The sequence below is a fragment of the Armigeres subalbatus genome, unplaced genomic scaffold (genome assembly GCF_024139115.2).
Source record: "Armigeres subalbatus isolate Guangzhou_Male unplaced genomic scaffold, GZ_Asu_2 Contig435, whole genome shotgun sequence".
NCBI lineage: Eukaryota > Metazoa > Arthropoda > Insecta > Diptera > Culicidae > Armigeres > Armigeres subalbatus.
The window spans coordinates 658,168-680,898 of NW_026943189.1; the positions used below are offsets into that span (position 1 = coordinate 658,168).

The 22,731-nt window shown below is 40.1% G+C and overlaps 1 protein-coding gene across 1 annotated transcript; it reads right to left on the minus strand.

Annotated features, from left to right (window-relative positions):
* Nucleotides 1–411: 411 nt before the first annotated feature.
* LOC134204187 (bromodomain-containing protein 7-like) lies at nt 412–19,159 on the minus strand. The gene is made up of 5 exons (XM_062679009.1): nt 18,973–19,159; nt 18,007–18,919; nt 16,592–17,871; nt 834–938; nt 412–748 (listed from the first exon to the last, which is right to left on the minus strand). Exons 1-5 carry the CDS (start codon nt 19,022–19,024, stop codon nt 543–545), a joined length of 2,556 nt encoding a protein of 851 aa, XP_062534993.1. The 5' UTR covers nt 19,025–19,159; the 3' UTR covers nt 412–542.
* Nucleotides 19,160–22,731: the final 3,572 nt, after the last annotated feature.

Genomic DNA, 22,731 nt, shown 5'->3' on the forward strand with positions numbered 1-22,731 from the left:
GCTCGATTTCATGTCACACTGGAGGATTACAGAAGCGATAACGACTTTCTTCAACTGCAATTCAAAACGACGATGACTGAAGGCTTCGACACGCATTCAACGACGGCAGCTTGGCAGTGATGCAAGATCAAGTTCAAGGATTGGCGGGAAGCGCAAACGCACCAGACGAGCAGAGTGGTGGGCCGGGTGATGATGCATGTCGAACACGACTACCAGAGCAGCATCAAAACCCAGAGAAGATTATCGCACAATTTGTGGAATCTCTGCCAAGTGCGGGCTCGTGCACTGGCTCCCGCTCTAGGATCAAGGTTTGCTTACCATAATCAGATTAGCAGAAATGCATTGTTATGCTTGTTATATGATGACGATAATTGGAGTTTTGGTCATAGAAACGAACACTGCTGCTGCACATTTTTGCAATTAGGTAATCCAATTTTATTTTATTCAAGGAGATAGAAATGGATATAAAGTTGGTTGTGTGACATAACACAATTAAAATAGAAATCCTGTTCTCTTAAATTGATGCGAGGACGCATGCATATCTAATCCATCAACATCTGTTCGATGCTTGTGTCCGGTCCTGCACCGCCGGCGTCCCCATTTGAGCTGGTGGTGTTGAGTAACTCCCGAAGTTCACTGTCAATGTCCACCTGAGATGGATTGGGATTCGGATGATGATGGGGATGGTGGTGAGAAATCGTCTCCGGTTCCAGCTCCATGTCCATCGGGGTTGTATCGATGATGTCGGCTGAAGGAATAACAAGATGTTGAAGGGCTGGATTTACAATTCATGATTTACCATTACAATGACTGGTAGGAGAGAAGATATTTACCATTATTCGGTGCGCCATGCATATTAATATTATGCTGCGGAGGTACCGCAGGTCCTTGTGAATGCGCCATGCCAGCCGGAGGGACTTGAAACATTTCCAAGCCAACTGTAAAAGAGAATGATTGTGGTATAATTAGAATGCAAACATAACATGCAGTACGACAATATTTAAATTAATGAAAATGCGATAATAAGGTGATATCTGCGTGATTTATACTTCAAACTTTCACTTTAAATGTTCTTCTAGAAATAGATTTACCACAGATTTACAGAAAAATATATTAAGCTCTTTTAGTGGAATGTATTCAACCGTCTAAGACGAATTAAGTACTCTCCATTTAATTCCACCAATTAATTTTCGATATCTTTGCAGATACGTATTTCGACCACAACTGTGTGGTCGAAATACGTATCTGCAAAGATATCGAAAATTAATTGGTGGAATTAAATGAAGAGTACTTAATTCGTCTAAGACGGTTGACAGATTTACATTCAGTTCAATCAAAGTTAATTGCCTATGTTCCGGGTATTAAACCACCCGACTTGTACAATAATTTACAATGTTCTGAAAACTCATATGTAAAGATGTAGGGCAGCGGTTCTCAACCTGGGGTATACCTTCGCCGGGCCCAGGGGGTACCTCGGACAAAAATGTGTAATGGCGGATGAATTACAATTTTAATCAAAACCAGGAAGGCTCCTTTCAAGTGACCCGAAAGCCTTATTTTAAGAGGTTCAGAAACTTTCTTTCAAGAGGCCCGGATGCCTTCTTTCAAGCTTTTCCTTTTTTTCTTTTCTCCTTCTTTTAAAACCCTCGGGAAGCTCTTTTCAAGAGGTTCCAAAGACTCCTTTCTACAGACTTCAAAGCCTCCTTTTAAAAAACTCGGAAAGCCTGAAAGCCACCTCCAGAAGCCTTCTTTTAGGCTATTTCTTTAAACTTTATTTTTCCTTTTCTCCTTCTTTTAAAAGCTTCGAAAGGGTCTTTTCAAGAGGGTCGGAAGGCTCCTACTCCTATTCAGCGGATGGCAGATGACAGTTCTGCAAAAGAACCTTAAAGAAATTGTATAATAATTTGGCATATACAATTCCGGAAGGTTTTAATACAATTGTTGTATTGAAATCTGAAAGATTTGTATTATTTTAATACAATATCTGTATTAAAAGCTTACAGAAATGTATATGCCAGGATGTTATATAATAAATATCAGATTTGTTTTTGGTGTATCAGCAGGCCTCCTTTTAAAAGGCTCGGAAACCTCCTTCCAAGAGGCTCGGAAGCTTCCTTTCAAGAGGCTCGGAAGCCTCCTTTCAAGAGGCTCGGAAGCCTCCTTTCAAGAGGCTCGGAACTCTCCTCTCAAGAGGCTCGGAACTCTCCTTTCAAGAGGCTCGAGAGCCACCTTTCAATAGGCACGGAAGCCTCCTTTCAAGAGACTCGGAAGCCTTCTTTCAAGTGCCCCGGAAGCCCCTTTTAAGCTTTTTTTTAAACTTTCTTTTTCCATGGTATTGGAGACGACTGGAAATAGTTTATTATCTACAGGTTTCGACTATCTCAGTCTCTATTTATTTATTATCAGACTATTAAGGTCAGAGTGGCCTGTGCAGTACACAAAAGTCTTCTCCATTCAGCTCGGTCCATGACTGCACTTCGCCAACCACGCAGTCTGCGGAGGGTCCGTAAAATATCATCCACCTTATCGATCCACCTTGCCCGCTGTGCACCTCGCCTTGTTGTTCTCGTCGGATCGTTGTCGACAGGGATGGGAAAAATCAAATTTTAAAAAAATCGAGGATGATCAAACTCACCCACGATCATACTTTTAAATTATCATGTGATTAAAACTCGCCAGCGATTAAGAATCGTTTGAAAATCGTATCTGGATTTGAAGCATTTACCGTTACATTTTGAACTCTTTTTCCTTACTACCATGAAACCATAACGCCAAATAGAAGATATAACGGGACTGTTGACAATTAGGTGATATTAGTAAAGATTAACGTTTAAATGAAAATTCTGTGTTTATTATCGTTTGAGTACAAAATTTGAGAAGTTGTCGCCGGTTGTTTTTACGTGAAAAGTTTTTCACATAAAAATTGCAATCATGATTCAGATAATGATAATGATTCAGCACAACACTGGTTGTCGAGAACCATTTTTACCGAATTACTGTCCGACATTCTGGCTACGTGCCCGGCCAATCGCAGTCTTTCGATTTTTGCGGTGTGAATAGTGGATGGTTCACCCAACAGCTGATGCAGCTCGTGGTTCATTCGCCTCTTCCACGTACCGTCCGCCATCTGAACCTCACCACAGATGGTACGCAGCACTTTCCTTTAGAAAACTCCCAGTGCGCGTTGGTCCTCCACGTGCATCTTTGGAAACAACCACATCCGATGATTGAAACGTCGGGCAGAGTAAAACGCTGATCGTTTAATTGATTTCTAAGACTGAGATAGCTTTCTTTTTCCTTTTCTTCTTTTTTGAAGGGTTTCAAAAGGCTCGGAGGACTCATTTCAAGTAATTCGGAAGCCTCCTTTTAAGAGGCTCGGAAGCCCTTTCAAAAAGAGGCTTGGAGTTCTTTTTCCAAGAGGCTTGGAAACATACTTTCAAGCGGTTCAGAGGAGTCCTTCAAGATGCTCAGAGGCCTCCTTACTCGGAAACCGCCTTTCAAGGGGCTCGGAAGCCTCTCTTCAAGAAGCTCGGAAGTTTTTGTTTTTTGAGAAGCGTAGAATGCTGCTTTCAAGAGGCCCGGAAGTCTTCAATAGTCAAAAAAGTTCTGTAGGAAGCTCGATGTATGAACTTAATTTGAATTGGAAAGTTTCATGGAAAATTAAAATTTAGAAATTTTTTTGGAGAGCCATATATTCCTGAAAACGTCCATTTTTCATATATCTCATAAGTTAAGCTTATTTCTATTTACAGCAATAAACAAAGGGGGTACCTCAATTAATGGAAAAGTTCGAAGGGGTACCTCTCAAGAAAAAGGTTGAGAGCCGCTGATGTAGGGGAAGGTGGTCGGTTGTCGGCACCCCTGTTGCGGTCGCAATTTAACTATTATTTTCATTTTCAAAAGGGTCACTTATTTCGGTTGTCGGCACCCAGATGATTATCAGGGGAAATCATTAGTTCATTTCCTAATTTCAGGCTATAAGCCAACTTGTTAGCAAAACTAACAATTTTTAAAATCTTGATAAAATGTGTATAATGTAGGGGAGGAGTTTCGGTTGTGGGCACCCTTTTGAATTTTGTCCATATCTTTGGTTCTAGTTGGTATTATGTGTACATTTTTATACCAATAGAAAGCTAGACGTGAAACAAACAAAATTAGCTATGCCTATTGGCTTCCATTGGTATGCAAATATCACCACATTGTGCAATTGGACGAAAGTTATGGACCAAAAACAAAAGGGTGCCGACAACCGACTACCTTCCCCTGCATTATATGGAAGATTTTCGATTTGAAAAATATATTGGAGGTAATCACTTTTCCCTCGATGGGACTCGAACCCATGACGCTCAGTACGTTAGACTGGTGCTTTTAACCCTTATGCGGCCAACAAAAAAACACACGTGGATGGCCGACAGGGTACCCGTGTTCCCATAAATTGATATTCTCATAACTTCAACAATTTTCAACCGATTTGGATAATTTTGACAGTTTTGGAAACAGAAACTCATATACTTTTTGCCCATTGTCAAGGTTTACAGCTAATGTCCATGGCTATACAAGAAATCTTTGAAGTAAGGCTTAAGAGTCTACACGCGTAACCAAATGCCATTCAACCAGTTTAAAATATGCTACAAGCTCTTTGCGCTTCTTAGAATTGAAGGTGTTCACAGTATATGCTTCGGGTAATGCAAAAATCCCTGACATGAGGTCTTAGTCATCCGAGAAATCTCTGGAGTAAAGCCTAAAGATCTACTCGCGTAACCAAAGGCCTATTATGCAAATTCAAATACGGTACATGCTCTTTGTGGTACTTAGCATAGAATGCGTTCACAGTATATGTTCCGAGTCATCCGAGAAATCTCTGGAGTAAGGCCTTAAGGTCTACACTCGTAACCATGGGTCTATGGACTTGTCTCAAAAGTGGTACATGCTCTTTGCGCATCTTGAAATCAAATGTGATCACTACATATGTTCTGCGCTATCAAAGAAATCTCTCGGATAAGTCCTCTGGCGCCTTCATTGCATATGTCCATGGTCATCCAAGAAAACCCTGTTAAAGGCCTTCAAGTCTACACGCGTAACCAGAGATCTTTTAGATTGTTTCAAAACTGGTACATGCCCTTTGTGGTACATAGAATAGAACGCCTTTATTGCATATGTTCATGGTCATCCAAGAAAACCCTGGAAAAGGCCTTAAGATCTACACGCGTAACCAAAGATCTTTCATTTTTCTTTCAAAAGTGTTACATGCCCTTTGTGGTACATAGAATAGATTGCGTCCATTGCATAGGTTCATGGTCATCCAAGAAAACCCTGGAATAGGCCTTTAAATCTACATGGGTACCCAGAGATCTTTTGGCTTGTTTCAAAAGTGGTACATGCCCTTTGTGGTACACAGAATAGAATACGTCCATTGCATATGCTTATGGTCTTCCAAGAAAATGCTAGAATAGGCCTCAGGATCTTCACACGTAACCAGATACCTTTCGGATTGCTTCAGAAGTAGCATACGCCCTTTGTAGTACATAGAATATACCGCTTTCATTGCATATGTTCATGATTATCCAAGAGAACACTTGAACAATCCTCAAGAACTTCACGCGTAACCAGAGTTCTTTCGGTCTATTTGAATAGTTATACCTGCCCTTTATGGTACGTAGAGTAGAATGCACCCATTTCAAATGTTCATGGTCATCCAAGAAAACCCTGAAGTAAGGCATTAGGATCTACACCAGAGATATATCAGCCTGTTTTAAATTTGGTACATGCCTTTGGGGTCCATGAATAAAATGCGTTCATGGCATATGCTAATGGTCATCCTAGAAATTTATGGAGTAAGACTTCTAGTCTTACACGAATATCTAGAGGGTCTTTAAGGTCACTCCTTGCGCCGCCTCCGTATCGATTGGTGTGCCCCCGAAAACGTGAGCACTTTGAAACTTGGATTCCGTGAGGAGCGTCCTTAATCTAATTCTAATATGGTACATGATCTTTGCGATATTAGCCCGTTTTTTCCCTCACGTTGTCGGCGTGAAGTTGTATCGTTCCAATTTATTTACATTTTGCATTTCCAAAGAATAGACAACTTCATATTAGTGATATGAATGATGTTCGTATACTACCTGGAACCAACAACAACAAGACAACAATAACTACTTGGAATGCTAATATATCAAGATGAGGTTTCACATCTTGTTTATTCTTCAATAACTGCCCAGAGCTAATGACAACAACTTGAACTACTTGAAATGCAAACATATACCAATAGCCTTCCGTTCGTGGGTTGATCTGCAGATCATTCCTATATGGAGTTCATAGACTACCTAGTACCATGGCAAAAACAAAAACTACAGCAGACGTTCGATAACTGCAAGCCATTTAACTGCAACGCTTTCTAACTGCAATTCGATAGTTTTACAGTTACAGTTATTACAGTTTTACAGACCGCTAAACTTCAAACCGATGTCAGACTCAATGACAGCTGCATTGCGCTGCACATTCAGATGCACTTTTATTGCATCTGACGTCGATTGACAACCGTTTGACGTCTAGAGTGCGTTGCAGTTATCGAACGGCATTCGATAACTGAAAAGTAAACTTTTTGCAGTTATCGAACGGCTACTGTACTAGGAATGCGTACATTCACTCAGATGAGGTTGACCCGATTTTGTCACTCCCAGATTTTGTCTAAACCTGATGTTGCCTAACCCGATTTTATCACGTTTTCGACCCAATTTGCCGAAAACAATAAAGATTTTCAAGAAATAACTCTCACTGCCTGTAACTTATTATGAATCATTTATGAGTACCTGTTAATAAGTTTGTAAGTCCCTTCGATAAAAAAATACGGATTCCATTCACGTATTTTGCCTTGCCTTCATTACGGAGCCCACGACAATGAAAACAACTACTTAAAATACAAACATATACCAAGAAGGGGTCTCACAACTTGTTTATTTTCAAATAACTGCCTCCATTAACAAGGTTGATCCATCGACCTTGACTCTATTTCATAGACTACCTGGAGCTCAAGACAACAACAAGAACTACTTGGAATTCAAACATATACCAAGATGGGGTCACAAAACTTGTTTATTCTTCGATAACTGCCTCCGTTACGGAGATTGATCTACAGAACTTCGGTGAGGTTTGATCCCACGAAACCAGTACGCTAGACAGGTGTTTTCCCTACTAAGCTACGAAGAACCTCCGTCGTCCTCCGCAGCTTAGCGGGAACTGATGAAACCAAATTCACAGCACTGGGCATGTAGCCGAACTCTCGCAATACATTCTCAGAACTAACTGTCTCATATATGTTTTTGTACAATGCCAACGAAGTAGGATGAGTATTTATTATTATCTGGCTCCTACACACTTGCTTCATCACCAACGGCGCTCGATGAAGTAGGGTTGTGTGAGATTGTGCCAGTTGGTCGTCAGATCCCAACCCGACCACATAAGCGAAGAGAGATCGCCTTTCGAGTTCAGTACATTCAAAGTTAATTGCCTATGTTCTGGGTATTGAGCCACCCGGAGTGAAAATTAATTACTATGTCTGAAACTCGATTATGCATATGCACAACATGTGATAGATTAAGTTCGGGAAAGGAGGAGGAAAACCGCTACCTTCCATCCCTCCCAGTTGTTCTTCAATAACTGCATCCGTTACGGAGGTTGATCCACCGACCTTGACTCTATGGAGTTCGTAGCATACTTTGATCCCACGACAACAACAACAAGAACTACTTGGAATACAAACATGTGCCAAGAAAGGGGCACGCAACTTGTTTATTCTTTGATAACTGCCTCCATTACGGAGATTGATCCGAAGATCTTGACTGTATGAAGTTCGTAGACTACCTGGAACTCACGACAACAACAAGAACTACATGGAATACAAACATATACCAAGAAGGGGTCACACAACTTGTTTATTATTCAATAACTGCCTCCATTAGGGAGGTTGATCCACAGACCTTGACTCTATGGAGTTCGTAGACTACCTGGAACCAATGACAACAACAAGAACTACTTAGAATACAAACAAATACCATGAAGGCGTCACACAACTTGTTTATTCTTCATTAACTGCCTCCTTTACCAAGGTCGAACCCCATACCTTGACTCTATGGAGTCATCGACAACAACAAGAACTACTTGGAATACACACATATACCAAGAAGGGGTCATGTAACTTGTTTATTTTTCAATAACTGCCTCCATTACGGAGGTTGATCCACAGACCTTGAATCTATGGAGTTCGTAGACTACCTGGAGCCAACGACAACAACAAGAACTACTGGGAATACAAACATATATCAAGAAGGGGTCACAAAACTTGTTTATTCTTCAATAACTGCCTTCGTTACCGAGGTCGATCCCCAGACCTTGACTCTATGGAATTCGTAGACTACCTGGAGTCCACGACAACAACAAGAACTACTTGGAATACACACATATACCAAAAAGGGGTCACGCAACTTGTTTATTCTTCGATAAACGCCTCCATTACGGAGATTGTTTGAGACCTTGACTGTATGGAGTTCGTAAACTACCTGGAACTCGCGACAACAACAAGAACTACATGAAAAACAAACATATGCCAAGAATGGGTCACAAAACTTGTTTATTCTTCAATAACTGCATCCATTACGGTGATTGATCCTCCGACCTTGAATCAATGGAGTTCGTAGACTACTTAGAGCCCACGACAACAACAAGAACTACTTGGAATACAAACATATGCCAAGAAGGGGTCACAAAACTTGTTTATTCTTCGATAACTGCCTCCATTACGGAGATTGATTCGAAGACATTGACTGTGTGGAGTCCGTAGACTACCTGGAACCCACGACAACAACAGGAACTACTTGGAATACAAACATGTTTTAATAAGGGGTCATGCAACTTGTTTATTCTCCGATAACTGCCTCCATTACGGAGATTGATCCGAAGACCTTGACTGTATGGAGTTCGTAGACTACCTGGAATCAATGACAGCAACAAGAACTACTTGGAATGCAAACATGTTTTAAGAAGAGGTCATTGGATGACCCGGAACATATACTGTGAAAGCATTATATGCTAAGCACCATAAAGAGCATGTACCGTTTTTGAATTTGCACGATAGACCTTTGGTTACGTTAGCAGACCATAAGATCTTATTCCAGGGATTTTTTGGATGACTGAGGCCTTACTCCAGGGGTTTTTGGAGACCCAGAATATATACTGTGAACACCGACTATTCTAAGAAGCGCAATGAGCATGTAATATATTTGAAACTGGTTGATAGTCCTTCGGTTACGTGTGTAGACTTCTAAGCATTACTTCAAAGATTTCTTGTATAACCATGGACAAAAGCTGTAAACCTTGACAATGGGCAAAAAGTATATGAGTTTCTGTTTCCAAAACTGTCAAAATTATCTAAATCGGTTGAAAATTGTTAAAGTTATGAAAATATCAATTTAGTGGAACACGGGTACCCTGTCGGCCATCCATGTGGTAAAAAAAAATCAGATGCCCCTCCCCACGTCCCTCCTCACTGTATCAACGTGATTTTCTCACAGATGCTACATTTTATGGAGTTCTTAGATGTCATCGAGTTTCAGCTTTCAGCTATAAAAATTCATTGAAACCTCACCACTTGAAGTTGAAAAAGGAACACGGGACCCCGTCGGCCGCATAAGGGTTAAGGAAGATGCAGAGAACTCTATGATTTGTCATAAGTGTCACGGAAGTTTAAGGAATTTTTATTGCGAAAAGAACGACAGTACGGATTGTTTTGGTAGAAAACGAAACAAAAATTATGAAGATTCATGTACAATTATCCTGGGATTGAACGCTCGACCTCCGACGCTCGACCGATTGAACGCTCTCTGAACTTTTACATATTTTTTCTCCAAAATACTCAGATTTTCCGACTTGCTGTGGGTATTCATGAACGATTTTTGCTATGAAATTCGACAGCGCATGCAATCTTCAAAATTGGGGAGACTTGATCTCCGTTTTATGATATCTAAAAGTCACTATTTTCAAGTCTCCTCATATTGAGGCAATAACTTAAAATCCAAATATCCTGAAATTGTGGTGGAATGTTGATATTTTTATCAGTAAAGATCATTTAGGATATGTATGGCTTTGTGCTGTGAAAAAAAAAGAACATTTGGTCATTATTGGACAATTTTGTGTGGCCACTAAAAACATCTTTAGGAAAGATAAAGCACAGTAAATAATAGAGTGCATAAGGTTGTCAAATAACTCGCCACATAACGATCATTTGCCTAGAGGATCTATCATAAAAATACGCTATAACAACTGGCGGAGACAGAGGTGGGGCACCACACGATGCAATAACACTATTGTTCTCGCAATAACACTATTGTTCTTGCGCCAAGTGGTGCCCCGCCAAATAACAATAGCTGGCTCCGCCAGTGGCTATAACAATACTACTTTAGTTCTCGGTAAAACAAGGGAGAATTCGTGAATTAACCTAACTATGATCTGTTGTGATGCCTTTAGATGAATGTGACCAGACGGGACGCTACATTTTTCAACTTCGTTTTACAAATTTATTACAGTTCATACAGTAGCAGTAGCAGTTCATAGCAGACAGTCTTTGGCTCTGTGGAGTTTTAAATTAAACAATTGAGCCTAATAAAACAAATATTGGAATTCCAATAAAATAGTAAAAAAGTCAAAATTTCACCGATGAAATATTTTAATCCACACAGATCTAGAGATCAAAAACTATTATCGACCGGTTTAACATCCAAGGTGAATTCACTTTGCATAATAGTTGCCTTTAAACATAGCGTGAGACGGTATAGCGCCTGGTCAAAACGCTCACTTTGATTTCTAGAAAACTACATATAACTAACTAAGGTTAAAAATCAGTTGGAACCTTTAAATACTACTCATACTATGTGAATGTGGAAGTTTTTTATAATGAAGTATTACATAATGAAAATAATAGCAAAATACAAAAAGTTAGTTTTAACCTGAACATTGCAACATTCGAACGCTTTTTTCAACCCAAAATGTTCTGCGTCATATTAGGCTTTTTTGTGTAGGCTATAAAAGCTTGAATCTCGCGCGCGCAAAGCAGATATGAATGATTTTTTTAAATTTATGTACGGACTTGCGTATTTTCAACTGTTTAAATGATATTTCGGATTAGTAAACGGGTTAGGGACAAACGGTCGAAAGTCAAAAGGTGGAAGGACAAAAGGTCGAAATACAAAACGTCGAAAGACAAAATGTCGAAGGGACAAATGGTCAAAAAGGACAAAAGGTCGAAAGGACAAAACTCTGCTCTTTTATTTTTCATAATTTTTAAAATTAAATGAAACTTAAACAGTGAGTACAACCAATGGATGGATATTTGAGTTTTCTAAATGTCACTTCGATCTGTCAAAATGATGTATGCCGCACATCAAATACACCGGCGTGTGTTACATGCCGGTGCATTATCAATGCGTGCGTCTGCGTGGCTGCGGCGTGCTTTATTTTGACAGATCGAAGTGACATTCACAAAACCTAGATATCCATCGATTATTTGCACTAATTAAATGAATATTATTTAATTCTTAAAAATAGTGAAAAACTAATGAGCAATTGTTTTGCCAACTGTATAGACAGAGTTGCTTGCGTAAATACAGTGTTCATTCATTTTTTCATTTCATTTATTTAGTTATTACATCTAAACAGATAACACAGTGATCGTTCGCTAATCGGGGCACGACCTCACCCCAACTAGCGCGCAACTAGCCGTTCGCTAATTGGGGCGCGTTGACAAGCGTCAATGTTGTTTACTTTTTGCATAGGGGAGGAGAAGACCACCAGCTGTCATCGAGAGAAAAAGTTGAATCATTGAAATTTCACACGGTGTGGTATAGGAAATGGAGTATATTTTTGTTATAAAAACAAAAATTAAAGACGTTTCTCAAAAAAATCTTGGTTTACGGGGTTAGCATTTTAAAAGCACACCAAATAGACATGATATCTTGATTTTTATATTTTTTTCGAATAAGCAGTTAATGCTTGAGATTGCTGAATTTCTAACTCCACAAACTAATTGTTTGACAAAAAAAAATCTTTAACGTTCTAGAGACATTTCAATTCTCATTTTCTATATCATGCCATGTCAAATTTCCATGGCTCTACTTTTTCTCTAAACTTTTCCAGGTGGCAGCACTGATGAAGGAACCTCCCCCATTACCGCCAAACACGGAAACAAAACGTAAACGCGTTTTTGGAAAAGATATTTTAGTTACCAGATAAAGATTGTCACTGTCGTCGCTGTCCGGAACATCTTTTGCTGGCGAGGATAGGGGAGCTAAATGTCAAAGAAGGAAAATCCATACGATTGGTACCCAACATGTTCCGGACAGCAGAACAAAGGGAACCGAAGCGACAATCTTTTTTGTCCTTTTCGACCTTTTGTCCTTTCGACCTTTTGTCTTTTCGACCTTTTGTCATAGATTCTTAGTAAACAGCTATCTGATAGTTTTTTTAAGGGGTTGATATCGAAAATTTTTATATCGACGGAGCAGTAACACAAGTTTAAGTTTTGTTGATGACTTAGATTATAAATTGTTTTGATGCTTACGAGTGATGAATGTGACGAAGTCTTGTGAAAACCAATCATTCAGTAATTTGCGTTCGATCATTTAGTAGTTTGTCAATAACACATTCCAGAAGCTGAATTTCAAAATATGTTGTATGGTGGACTTCTAGTGCGAAGGTTTTTCTACAACTCTGCCTAATGGTTCGTTGTTTGAATTCCACTAGTAACGGAGTTATAGCTATAGTTTCAGTAACTTAGACTAAATGATAACAAAATTCCAATCATTTAGTTTGAGTTACTGCAACTAGCGCTCTAACTCCGTTATTAGTTGAATTCTAATAACGAACCATTAGGCAAAGTTGTAGAAAAACCTTCGCACTAGAAGTCCACCATACAACATATTTTGAAATTTAGCTTCTGGAATGTGTTATTGACAAACTACTAAATGATCTAACGAGAATTACTGAATGATCGTTAACATCCTTGGTGAAAACATGAAACGCGATAGGGAGCGGAACCATTTGGGCAGCACCCCCTATTCCCGTCCGCAACGTTAATAACTCGACAGTGTTCCAACCAAATGGCTTGATTTTTTGTACATCACTAGATAATAGACCTCTTCATGTTTTCAAAAAGTATCGAAAATTCAATCGATCAGCCCAGCATCACGACAAAAACGACAAAACGAGATGAATTTAATTGCATCCGAGTATGGTTACACTATTAAGCAGTACTGAAGTCCGTACTTTAAACCCGGTAACATTTCAATTTAACAGAAACCCGTCGAGTATTTTTTGCCAATATATAGAAAATAATTAAACACGTGATATATCATACCTCCTTGCATACTTAGAGAAGGTGTCGCATGATCTAACAACATTTTCTTGAGTATATGCTGCGGAGGTTCCGGCAGGGTCTAGTACCAGTCTTAACTAACAAAATACTAACACAAAAGACTGGGAAGCAAACGATCATCCATTGCACCAATTGTAGTTCATAGTTCAGTATACAGTAAGTAGTGAAAGTAGATACTGTAGATTTACTAATTTTGCATTATATATGGTGATTGTATCCGTTATTTCTTCTCAGTAATCTTTGTTATTTTACTCTTACTTTCACTGCATGGATCAACGTATAAACAAACCTGTTTCGCTCTTCATTTTTTCGGGTTATGAAAAAATAATACATACTCCAATGTAAAGAAAGATTGAAGGAGATAGGAGACGTGACTAAGTGTATTCTGAAAGACAAATAAAATTAGTTGACTACCTTATAACACAGTAAATGACCGATAGGGAATGAACTCATGATCAGCGCTAGGTAAAACAAGAGATAGAGTCACGTTTAACTGAGACCTTAGCCACCTATGTGCATGAGAATAGACCATATGATGCTTTCATCCACTATCCTTTTCTCTACATGACTAATAGTTTGACCACCTAAGGTCGTGAGGAGGATCAATCAATGTCTTTTTAAGCCCATCATCAAATGGAAGCTCACGAAATGGTTTGACATTTTTACTGACTGAATCTAGTTCCGAGACAATGATGATGCTATGCAAGGCCGTCATAAGTCCACAAAAATAGTATCAGGCGTTTTCTTGGAACATGGTTCTTCAAAATATGTAGTTGTTAAAATAGCAGGCTCAAATTTTTGAAGATTGTTTGGTGAACGGTTCTGAACTGTGGCCCATTTTGGCTTTTCGATTCAGTTTCGACTGCTTTCACTAGATAATTTTCAAAACTTTGGACGATTATTGATATTCATCAAATTGTACTACGATATTTTAGTTTCAAAATACGTTTTCATGAAAGGTGTTTATTTGAAATATAGTCAGCAATTCAAATTTAACGAGATGTATCGAAATTCCTATACCATACACATCAACATAATTGTATTAACACTGATTCGCAATTGAAAATAAAGATTTTGAACAAACTTTTAAAGCTTCTTTTGTTTGATGGGGACATTACTTAAACGCTATTGATGAGAAAACTACTTCGAAACAATACCACTCACACTGAATACTCCGAACAATATTGAAAGAGACTTTTTTATAGGAACTGTTTAGATCAGGCCTTAACAGCAGACTGTAATGACGAATAGTCTGATCATTTAGGAGTAAGGATTTGTAAGGGTTACCTTGCTGGACAACTAAAATTTGTAACATCAGACAACTCTAACTGGAAGAATACAGATATCAACACGACATACTAACAAACACATTTGTTTAACCGCTTAAATATAAGGGAAGCTCTTTGTGATTTATAATTGGAATCAAAGTTAATACATATAATCAAATATTATAACCGACATCTCTCCACAGCTTTAATATTCATCATAAAAATATCCCCAACCTGCCCATACTCCTAAGGCAGTGATATACTAGCAGTATATCCCGCAAAACTTAAAACCCCCATGGGTAAAGATGTTGTGAAGCCTTATCCTTTAGTCCCTGGTGTATCATGGACGATATGAATTTCAAATTCACATCGGTGACTTGGCCCCCGGCCCCCTTATACATCAATAAAATAAAATAAAATAAAATAAATAAAATATTATGTTTTTACTTAATTTTTAAAATATAATGTATCATTCTCAATTCTTATGCTAACATAAGTCTCCTGTCAAATTTTCAGCTAATTAGAATAAAATTTCGAGGTGGCTCAAGTCAATTTAGTGTTTTTGGGCTATTTTCAATTTTGGAAAAAAATCTAACATGTGCCCATGTGCGATTTACCGTTAAATTCTTAAATTTGCACGCTGAGATTTCTTCAAACAAGTTGACCAAACAAAGAAGCTTCGATTTCACTAAGATGCACTCAATGTTGAAAGCATGCAGACATATGATAAAATTAACAAAATTTGGAAGTCGTTTGTTGTAAGCATCAAATATCATATGATTCAATTTATGTTTTGTTCGAACAACTTGCTTGAAGAAATCTCAGCGTGCAAATTTAGGACAAATGTTCAGCTTCTGATTTTTAAGAATTTAACGGTAAATCGCACATGGGCAATTATATTACTCAAATTTCCAGGGAAAAAAAGAGGAACTATAATAAAATAAATTAACAATCGTTTGTCATGAACTCAAGAATTTTGTAGAACAACGACTTTTGGGGGAAACAGTATTTTTATGCACTTGAAAGCTTGAAAATCACTTTAACATGGACAAAACGAGAACGGAACGAATCGCAATGTTCACAAGACTTGTAGAGCACACCCAAAGCTTCCGTATACAGGTTGTTGTGATAGTTTTCGACGTTTATACTGCCGTTCTACGCATAATTGTCCCATGTTCATAGGAAATCCCAGTAAACATGGGACAGATATGCGTATGACGGCAGTATATCTCTTGTAAGATTTTTTCCCAAATTGAAAATAGCCCAAACACACTAAATTGACTTGAGTCACCTCGAAATTTTATCGGAATTAGCTGAAAATTTGACATGAGACTTAATTTAGCATGAGAATTGTGATACTGGGCTGACCTATTGAATTTTTGATACTTTTTAAAAACATGAAGAGGTCTACTAGATATCGACAGAAACTAACCATGTACCTACTAAAAAAACAAGCAATTCGATTGTAATGAGCTCGAGTAATGAACGTTGCTGACGGGAATAGGGGGTGCTACCCAAATAGTTCTCCACCCTACTTGGTGGAACTTTTGAAATCGAAACTCGAAGTATCACTACCGATGCTTATGAGAATCTGAAGATGAAAACAACTGTTGTTACTGTTTTTTTGTAATTAACATTTTTTGCTGTCTAGTAATGGATAGTTATGTAATTCATACCTGTGATAATAATCAGATCGTTTTTGTTCTTTGAAAATCTGATTAAATTGTCATTACATTAAATTCAATTAATATCGTCTGGCTCAAGCCTTTGTAGGGGTATGTGCCGGGACCATCATCATCATCATTTCTATGCCATTTTGCATTAGTATATTATAAGGCTAATACGATGATAGTTTTATGACCAGTGAAGTCGAGAAAATTTCCAAAACAATAACAATACTTACCGCTACTCAATCCCATCGCTTTTCGCAACCCGTGAGCGGACGCAATAGCCACCGGCGGCAACTGTTTGGCAATGTGCGCTAAATTGTTGGTGATCTGGGCTGCTAAATCAATTTCATTTTCGCCAGCCCGTTGCACAAAGGACAAATGCGCCGGAAGCGGAGCAGACAGACGATCCGTTTGAATCTGGTGCAGTTTCTGGATCAGACCCGAGTTGTCGTTCAACGATTGTTGCAACGAGCTGGTCATTTTGGCGCACTCCAATTGCAGCTCGAGATCGTCCAGAAACTGGACGTCCAACCCCAGGCTGGACAGCGAGCGGAGACTATCGAAGTCGATTTTAACTTCGGACAACTTCTGTCGTTTTGCCTCCTGTTCGGCCGGTTCAGGGAAAGTGTGCTTCACGGCATCCTTCTCCTGGCTTTGCATATCTGATTCGTACAGCGTGCCGAAGGTTGTCCGGTGTTCTCTGTCGGTGAGGATGTCCAACAAACTGTGGGCGATTCCGCCCGCATATGGGCTATCTTTAGAGAAGCGCATTATACTTTCCGCATAGTCGGCACCGGTCTCATCCCCGTAAGTATTCAACACCATTTCAGATTCTTCTTTCGAGAGATTAGAGAAACGAGAATCTAAAATTGGAGCAAAAGAACTGAATGCTCCGTAGCTCAGTGGTTTGACGGTTTTGGCGAAGTTCCTCCGATCTTCTCGGAATCCTTGCAGCAAGGCTGTGCCATACTGAAGTTTCCCAGTGTAAGCTTCCAGCGAAACAACCTTCTCAGGAGCATTGTTCTCATTATCCAGAATAATATTCATCGAAGTGGTACCATCCCTGGCCTGCCGCAAGAAGCCCAACTTGTTGGCCGATCTTTTCTTCATTAGTTTCGTCCTGGCATTTAGCGCTGCACTTTGTACCTGTTGCAGCACTTCTTCCGCCGTTAAATCATCGACAAATGGTTCGAACTTCGATGACGGATTGTTTTCTAGCCGAATCTGTTTCCGTTTTTCCTCCTCTTCAAGTTGAGCGTTAATCTGTGCATTAAGTCCTTCATCGACGGCCGCTGCAACTGCTTCGTCTGCCGAATCTATCGTGTGATGCTCGCTATCCATACCATCCGTCGAAGCAGGAAGTTCGAATCCGAGCTCCTTCGACGTTAGTTCACGCATAAAAGTCATCAACGGTCGAAGCGACCGCATCAAATTCTCAGACTGTAGCAGACGTGCTCCAACGTGAAGTAGTTTTTTTGCTGCTTTATGATAAACTGTCTCGGAATGGTTATACCTGTAATAATTTAAAAAAATAGTGTCAGATAAGAGAAAAACAAATAATAATATGGTCGAAATCAACCTTAACAGTGTTAAGAAAATCAAATAAGTAAACCTAAATGTAGTACATCATTTTGTAACACATTCTTACCTAATAGCATTCTCGCACATCAGTTTAAAATCGTCGCTGAACTCAGACACCGACGTGTACTCATTATCGTCGATCTTCTGCCTGATGGTGCTAAAATCCATCGGTCTCGTTATAATCGTTGAATAGCCCGGGGCTATGTCGTCGGTCACCGGCCAGGCAAAGAACTGGTGAGGATCACGTTTCTCCAGTGCCTTCAACAGATGATCCAACAATCGAGCCAACGGCGAACGACTTTGCTTCAGTTTCAGCACACAAGTTCTTGGCTCCCGACCGCTGCAATCCGATCCGGGCGTTTTCGGCGCCTGATTGGAATTGGTATCGTGGAAATCCATTTTGCTACCCGGTCGTGACAGGGAATGCATTGAGACAGGGCTTGGGATGGGTTCTTCCGTTGTTACAGAACTGGGTGCGTTGATTTCCTCTCTCATCATAGTTGCTGGCGTAGCCGGCGTGGCCGGAGTTGCCGGTGTCGCTGGTTGCGCAATTTGAAAAATGTCCGGCTCTGGACTCTTTATTGGAATGAACGGCTTCGTTACCGGTTGTGACGCGGGGCTTCCCATACTGATTGGTGGTGTCGTCGCCACCGGAGGAATGTAAAATCCACTCCCTTCCGGTGGTGCCTGAGAACTTTCATCACCTACGCTGTTAAAATCCTCCTGACTCGAATCATCTCGGTGTCGGCGTTTCTCTTTGTGATGTTTGTGTTTCTTCTCCCGGTCTTTCTTCTTTTTCTTCTTCTTAGACTTCTTGTGACGCTCGCCGGAATATTCACCGGAGAAAGCCGGATTGCTAACATCTTGCTGAATTCCGTACGCCGGCGAATCATTGCCATGTTCTGGAGTAGAATTATTTCCGCTTACTTTCAGGATTAGCTTTAAACTCGGCGGGCGATCCAACAGCATATTGGCTTTCTCTAAAAAAAAAAGCCGAAATGAAAACAGTAGCCAAAAGTTTGAGTATCCTTACCTTCGCGTTCTTTCCTCTCAGATTTATGCTTTTTGTGTTTCTTGGACCCCATTACTAACCCCTACGATACGAAAATGCACTAACGTGACGAAAATTTGATTAAATTAAATTATAATCACGCAATATTCACGAAACGCCTGTACACAAAAATGATGCGACACCGCTTCGCTTCTATCCGACTCCGACAGCACAATTTTGACAGCGCTAAACGTAAACATGGTGTGAGAACAGACAGACGTCACAATTTACATACAAGGGTGGCCAGATAATATTTATTTTGATAAATAATTGGTACACGGACAGATAAATCAACCCAAACTTTGAGTTCAATATACACTGAAAACCAAAACTACCCAAAAGTGGGTTGTTTGCACTCAAAACCGTAGTTTGAGCCAATAACCCAAATTTGAGTAAAATGACTTTTCTGACACTAGGTAGTTTGCCTTTAATCCCATGTAAACAATTTACCCAATGCTGAGTTTAATTTATCCAAAGCGGACCTTGGTCAACCCAAAATAGAGAATATTGAATTTACTCAAATTTGGGTTATTGGGCTGAGCAACCTCGGTGAGGTGTTTGCATCTTGCTCTAGTTTTGATAGCAATCATGGGAAAGAAAGGGAAAACTACCCAAATTTGGGTAAATTTTTTCTGCGATATTCTCAATAGTGCGTATATTGAACTCAAAGTTTGGGTTGATTTATCTGTCCGTGTACGCACTCATGAGAATATCGCAGAGAAAATTTACCCAAATTTGGGTAGTTTTCCCTTTCCTTCCCATGATTGCTATCAAAACTAGACTTACTTACTTACTTATGGATCCTGTACACCTCCGGTGGTGCAAAGGGCCGACTTGAAAGATCTCCATCCTGAGCGATGCCCGGCTATCGCTTTAACCTGTTGCCAGGTTAGATTTCGGTCGACTTCTTTTATTTCTTTATTGAGGCTTCTCCGCCATGAGCCTCTGGGTCTGCCTCTGCTGCGATGTCCCGCTGGGTTCCAGTCTAATGCTTGCTTACAGATTTCGTTTCCGCCCCTACGTAGAGTGTGGCCGACCCAGCCCCACTTCCGATCCCGAATTTCTGTTGTTATCGGCCTCTGGTGACAACGACGATGGAGCTCGTTGTTTGAGATCCAGTTTGTGAAACCTATTTCCAGCTGGGAAGAACCGCTCCACTGCCACAACCTTGCTACTCGAAACCCCGTGAATGAATGAGGCCGAGACGTCAGCCTCTGCACGCTTGTAGTATGTTAAGTGGTGCTTGCAGTGCTCCCAGTAGCATTTACAGAGTGCTCACTCAACACTTATAGCACAACCTTTGACTGAAGTTACTTTATATCACCAGGGACACTTTCGGTATCCCACATCCTTCCTCTACTCCGAGAAGAAAAAAAGATCGAAGGGTTTTTTATCACTACACATATACCGTTTGGACTCAAATCCCGAACAGACTCATTCCGAACACTCGGCACATGGAGATTTATCTGAAATAATTCGTAATTATTGCATAAGTAAGAGAATTTTATCGGCAGGCGTACAAATCAAGGACATCATAATTGTCCAACAACGAGTTAACGTTGAAATTTTGCAGTTTAGTGCATTTAATGTAGTGTAAGCGCTTTCGGCATTTAAGACAATATTCGGCAAAATAAAATCAATAAATATTGATAGCTTAAATAACTTAAGTATGATGTATACCATTCAATTGTTCAGAATACTCACACATACATAATACAAAGTAAAAACATTTTCCATCGAGATACCGAGCCCGATGAATGGCAATACATTTCAATATAATGTAATAATATGGATATTTGTCATGTTCAATAAGGCAGCTTGGACTAATTTGTAGTAGTTCTGACTAGTGCTTACTACTTAGTGCTTCTTCATCAAAGCTATTTTTTAGTATAAAACTAACAAGAACAATATTCTGGGAAAGATCATGTGACCCTCACTTCAAATACTTACTGCAGTTCTTTTTAATTGCGATGAAACATTTGTGCAGCTGAGCAAAATCTTTCACGAAAAATGGTACAGAATTTTTTTTATACATTGCTTGTTGTTCAATAGCCTGTAATGTAACATTTGCGTAACGACTTTAAGCGGCTCGTGTACAAAACAACATTAAACAGGGAATCCGTAAGAGCGCCATTTGCCTTAGCAAAACAACCTATACTGTTTCTCTTTTCTTCACGATGCGACATTTGCGCAACGACCTAAAACGGCTCGGCTGCAAAACAACAACATCGAACAGGGAAGCCGTCAGTGCGACATTTGCCTTAGCAAAACAACCAGCACTGTTTCCCCTTCCTTCGCGATGTGACATTTGCACAACGACCTGAAGCGGCTCGTCTGCAAAACAACAACATCGAACAGGGAAGCCGTCAGTGCGACATTTGCCTTAGCAAAACAACCAGCACTGTTTCCCTTTCCTTCGCTATGTGACATTTGCGCAACGACCTAAAGCGGCTCGTCTGCAAAACAACAACATCGAACAGGGAAGCCGTCAGTGCGACATTTGCCTTAGCAAAACAACCAGCACTGTTTCCCTTTCCTTCGCGATGTGACATTTGCGCAACGACCTAAAGCGGCTCGTCTGCAAAACAACAACATCGAACAGGGAAGCCGTCAGTGCGACATTTGCCTTAGCAAAACAACCAGCACTGTTTCCCTTTCCTTCGCGATGTGACATTTGCGCAACGACCTAAAGCGGCTCGTCTGCAAAACAACAACATCGAACAGGGAAGCCGTCAGTGCGACATTTGCCTTAGCAAAACAACCAGCACTGTTTCCCTTTCCTTCGCGATGTGACATTTGCACAACGACCTAAAGCGGCTCGTCTGCAAAACAACAACATCGAACAGGGAAGCCGTCAGTGCGACATTTGCCTTAGCAAAACAACCAGCACTGTTTCCCTTTCCTTCGCGATGTGACATTTGCGCAACGACCTAAAGCGGCTCGTCTGCAAAACAACAACATCGAACAGGGAAGCCGTCAGTGCGACATTTGCCTTAGCAAAACAACCAGCACTGTTTCCCTTTCCTTCGCGATGTGACATTTGCGCAACGACCTAAAACGGCTCGTCTGCAAAACAACAACATCGCAAAGAAACCGTTGAATTCACTTGATAAAATGATCCAAACTCTAACTAACAGGTTACGAAACTCCGCTTCTATTCCGCTTAATCGCCACGCTCCTGGACTAATTCTAGATTGCTTTGAGAATAGGTCGTATGTGCAAAAGAGAGGCTCTCTTTGTTCACGCTCTCTTTCGCTTGTACATAAGCTAGTTTTGCATATTTTGCCACATTTTCACTTCAGAACGCTAGACAAAACTATAATCTTTAGATATCTGCCAAGAAATCTGAAGTAAACTTTATTATAGATCTGTAATAATCGAAAGAGAATGGAGGCAAAGAGAGACTCTCTTTTGCACATACGACCTATTCTCAAAGCACTCTAGAATTATTGGAAACCATTCCCGGAAAAGGCTGTTGTTTACACTCACCTCGATGTACTTCGATGAAAAAAAAAAAAGCACAAACAACTCGATTGCACGGAAACGCACCGCGACGTTTTATGTTGTGCGAGGAGCGGTTCTTCCACTATCTTATAAACTAGCCAGGTAATTCAACTTTTCTTTGGATTTTTTTTTCAAGAAAAGGCTGGCAGGATCGCCATTTGTGAAACCTATTTCCAGCTGGGAAGAACCGCTCCACTGCCACAACCTTGCTACTCGAAACCCCGTGAATGAATGAGG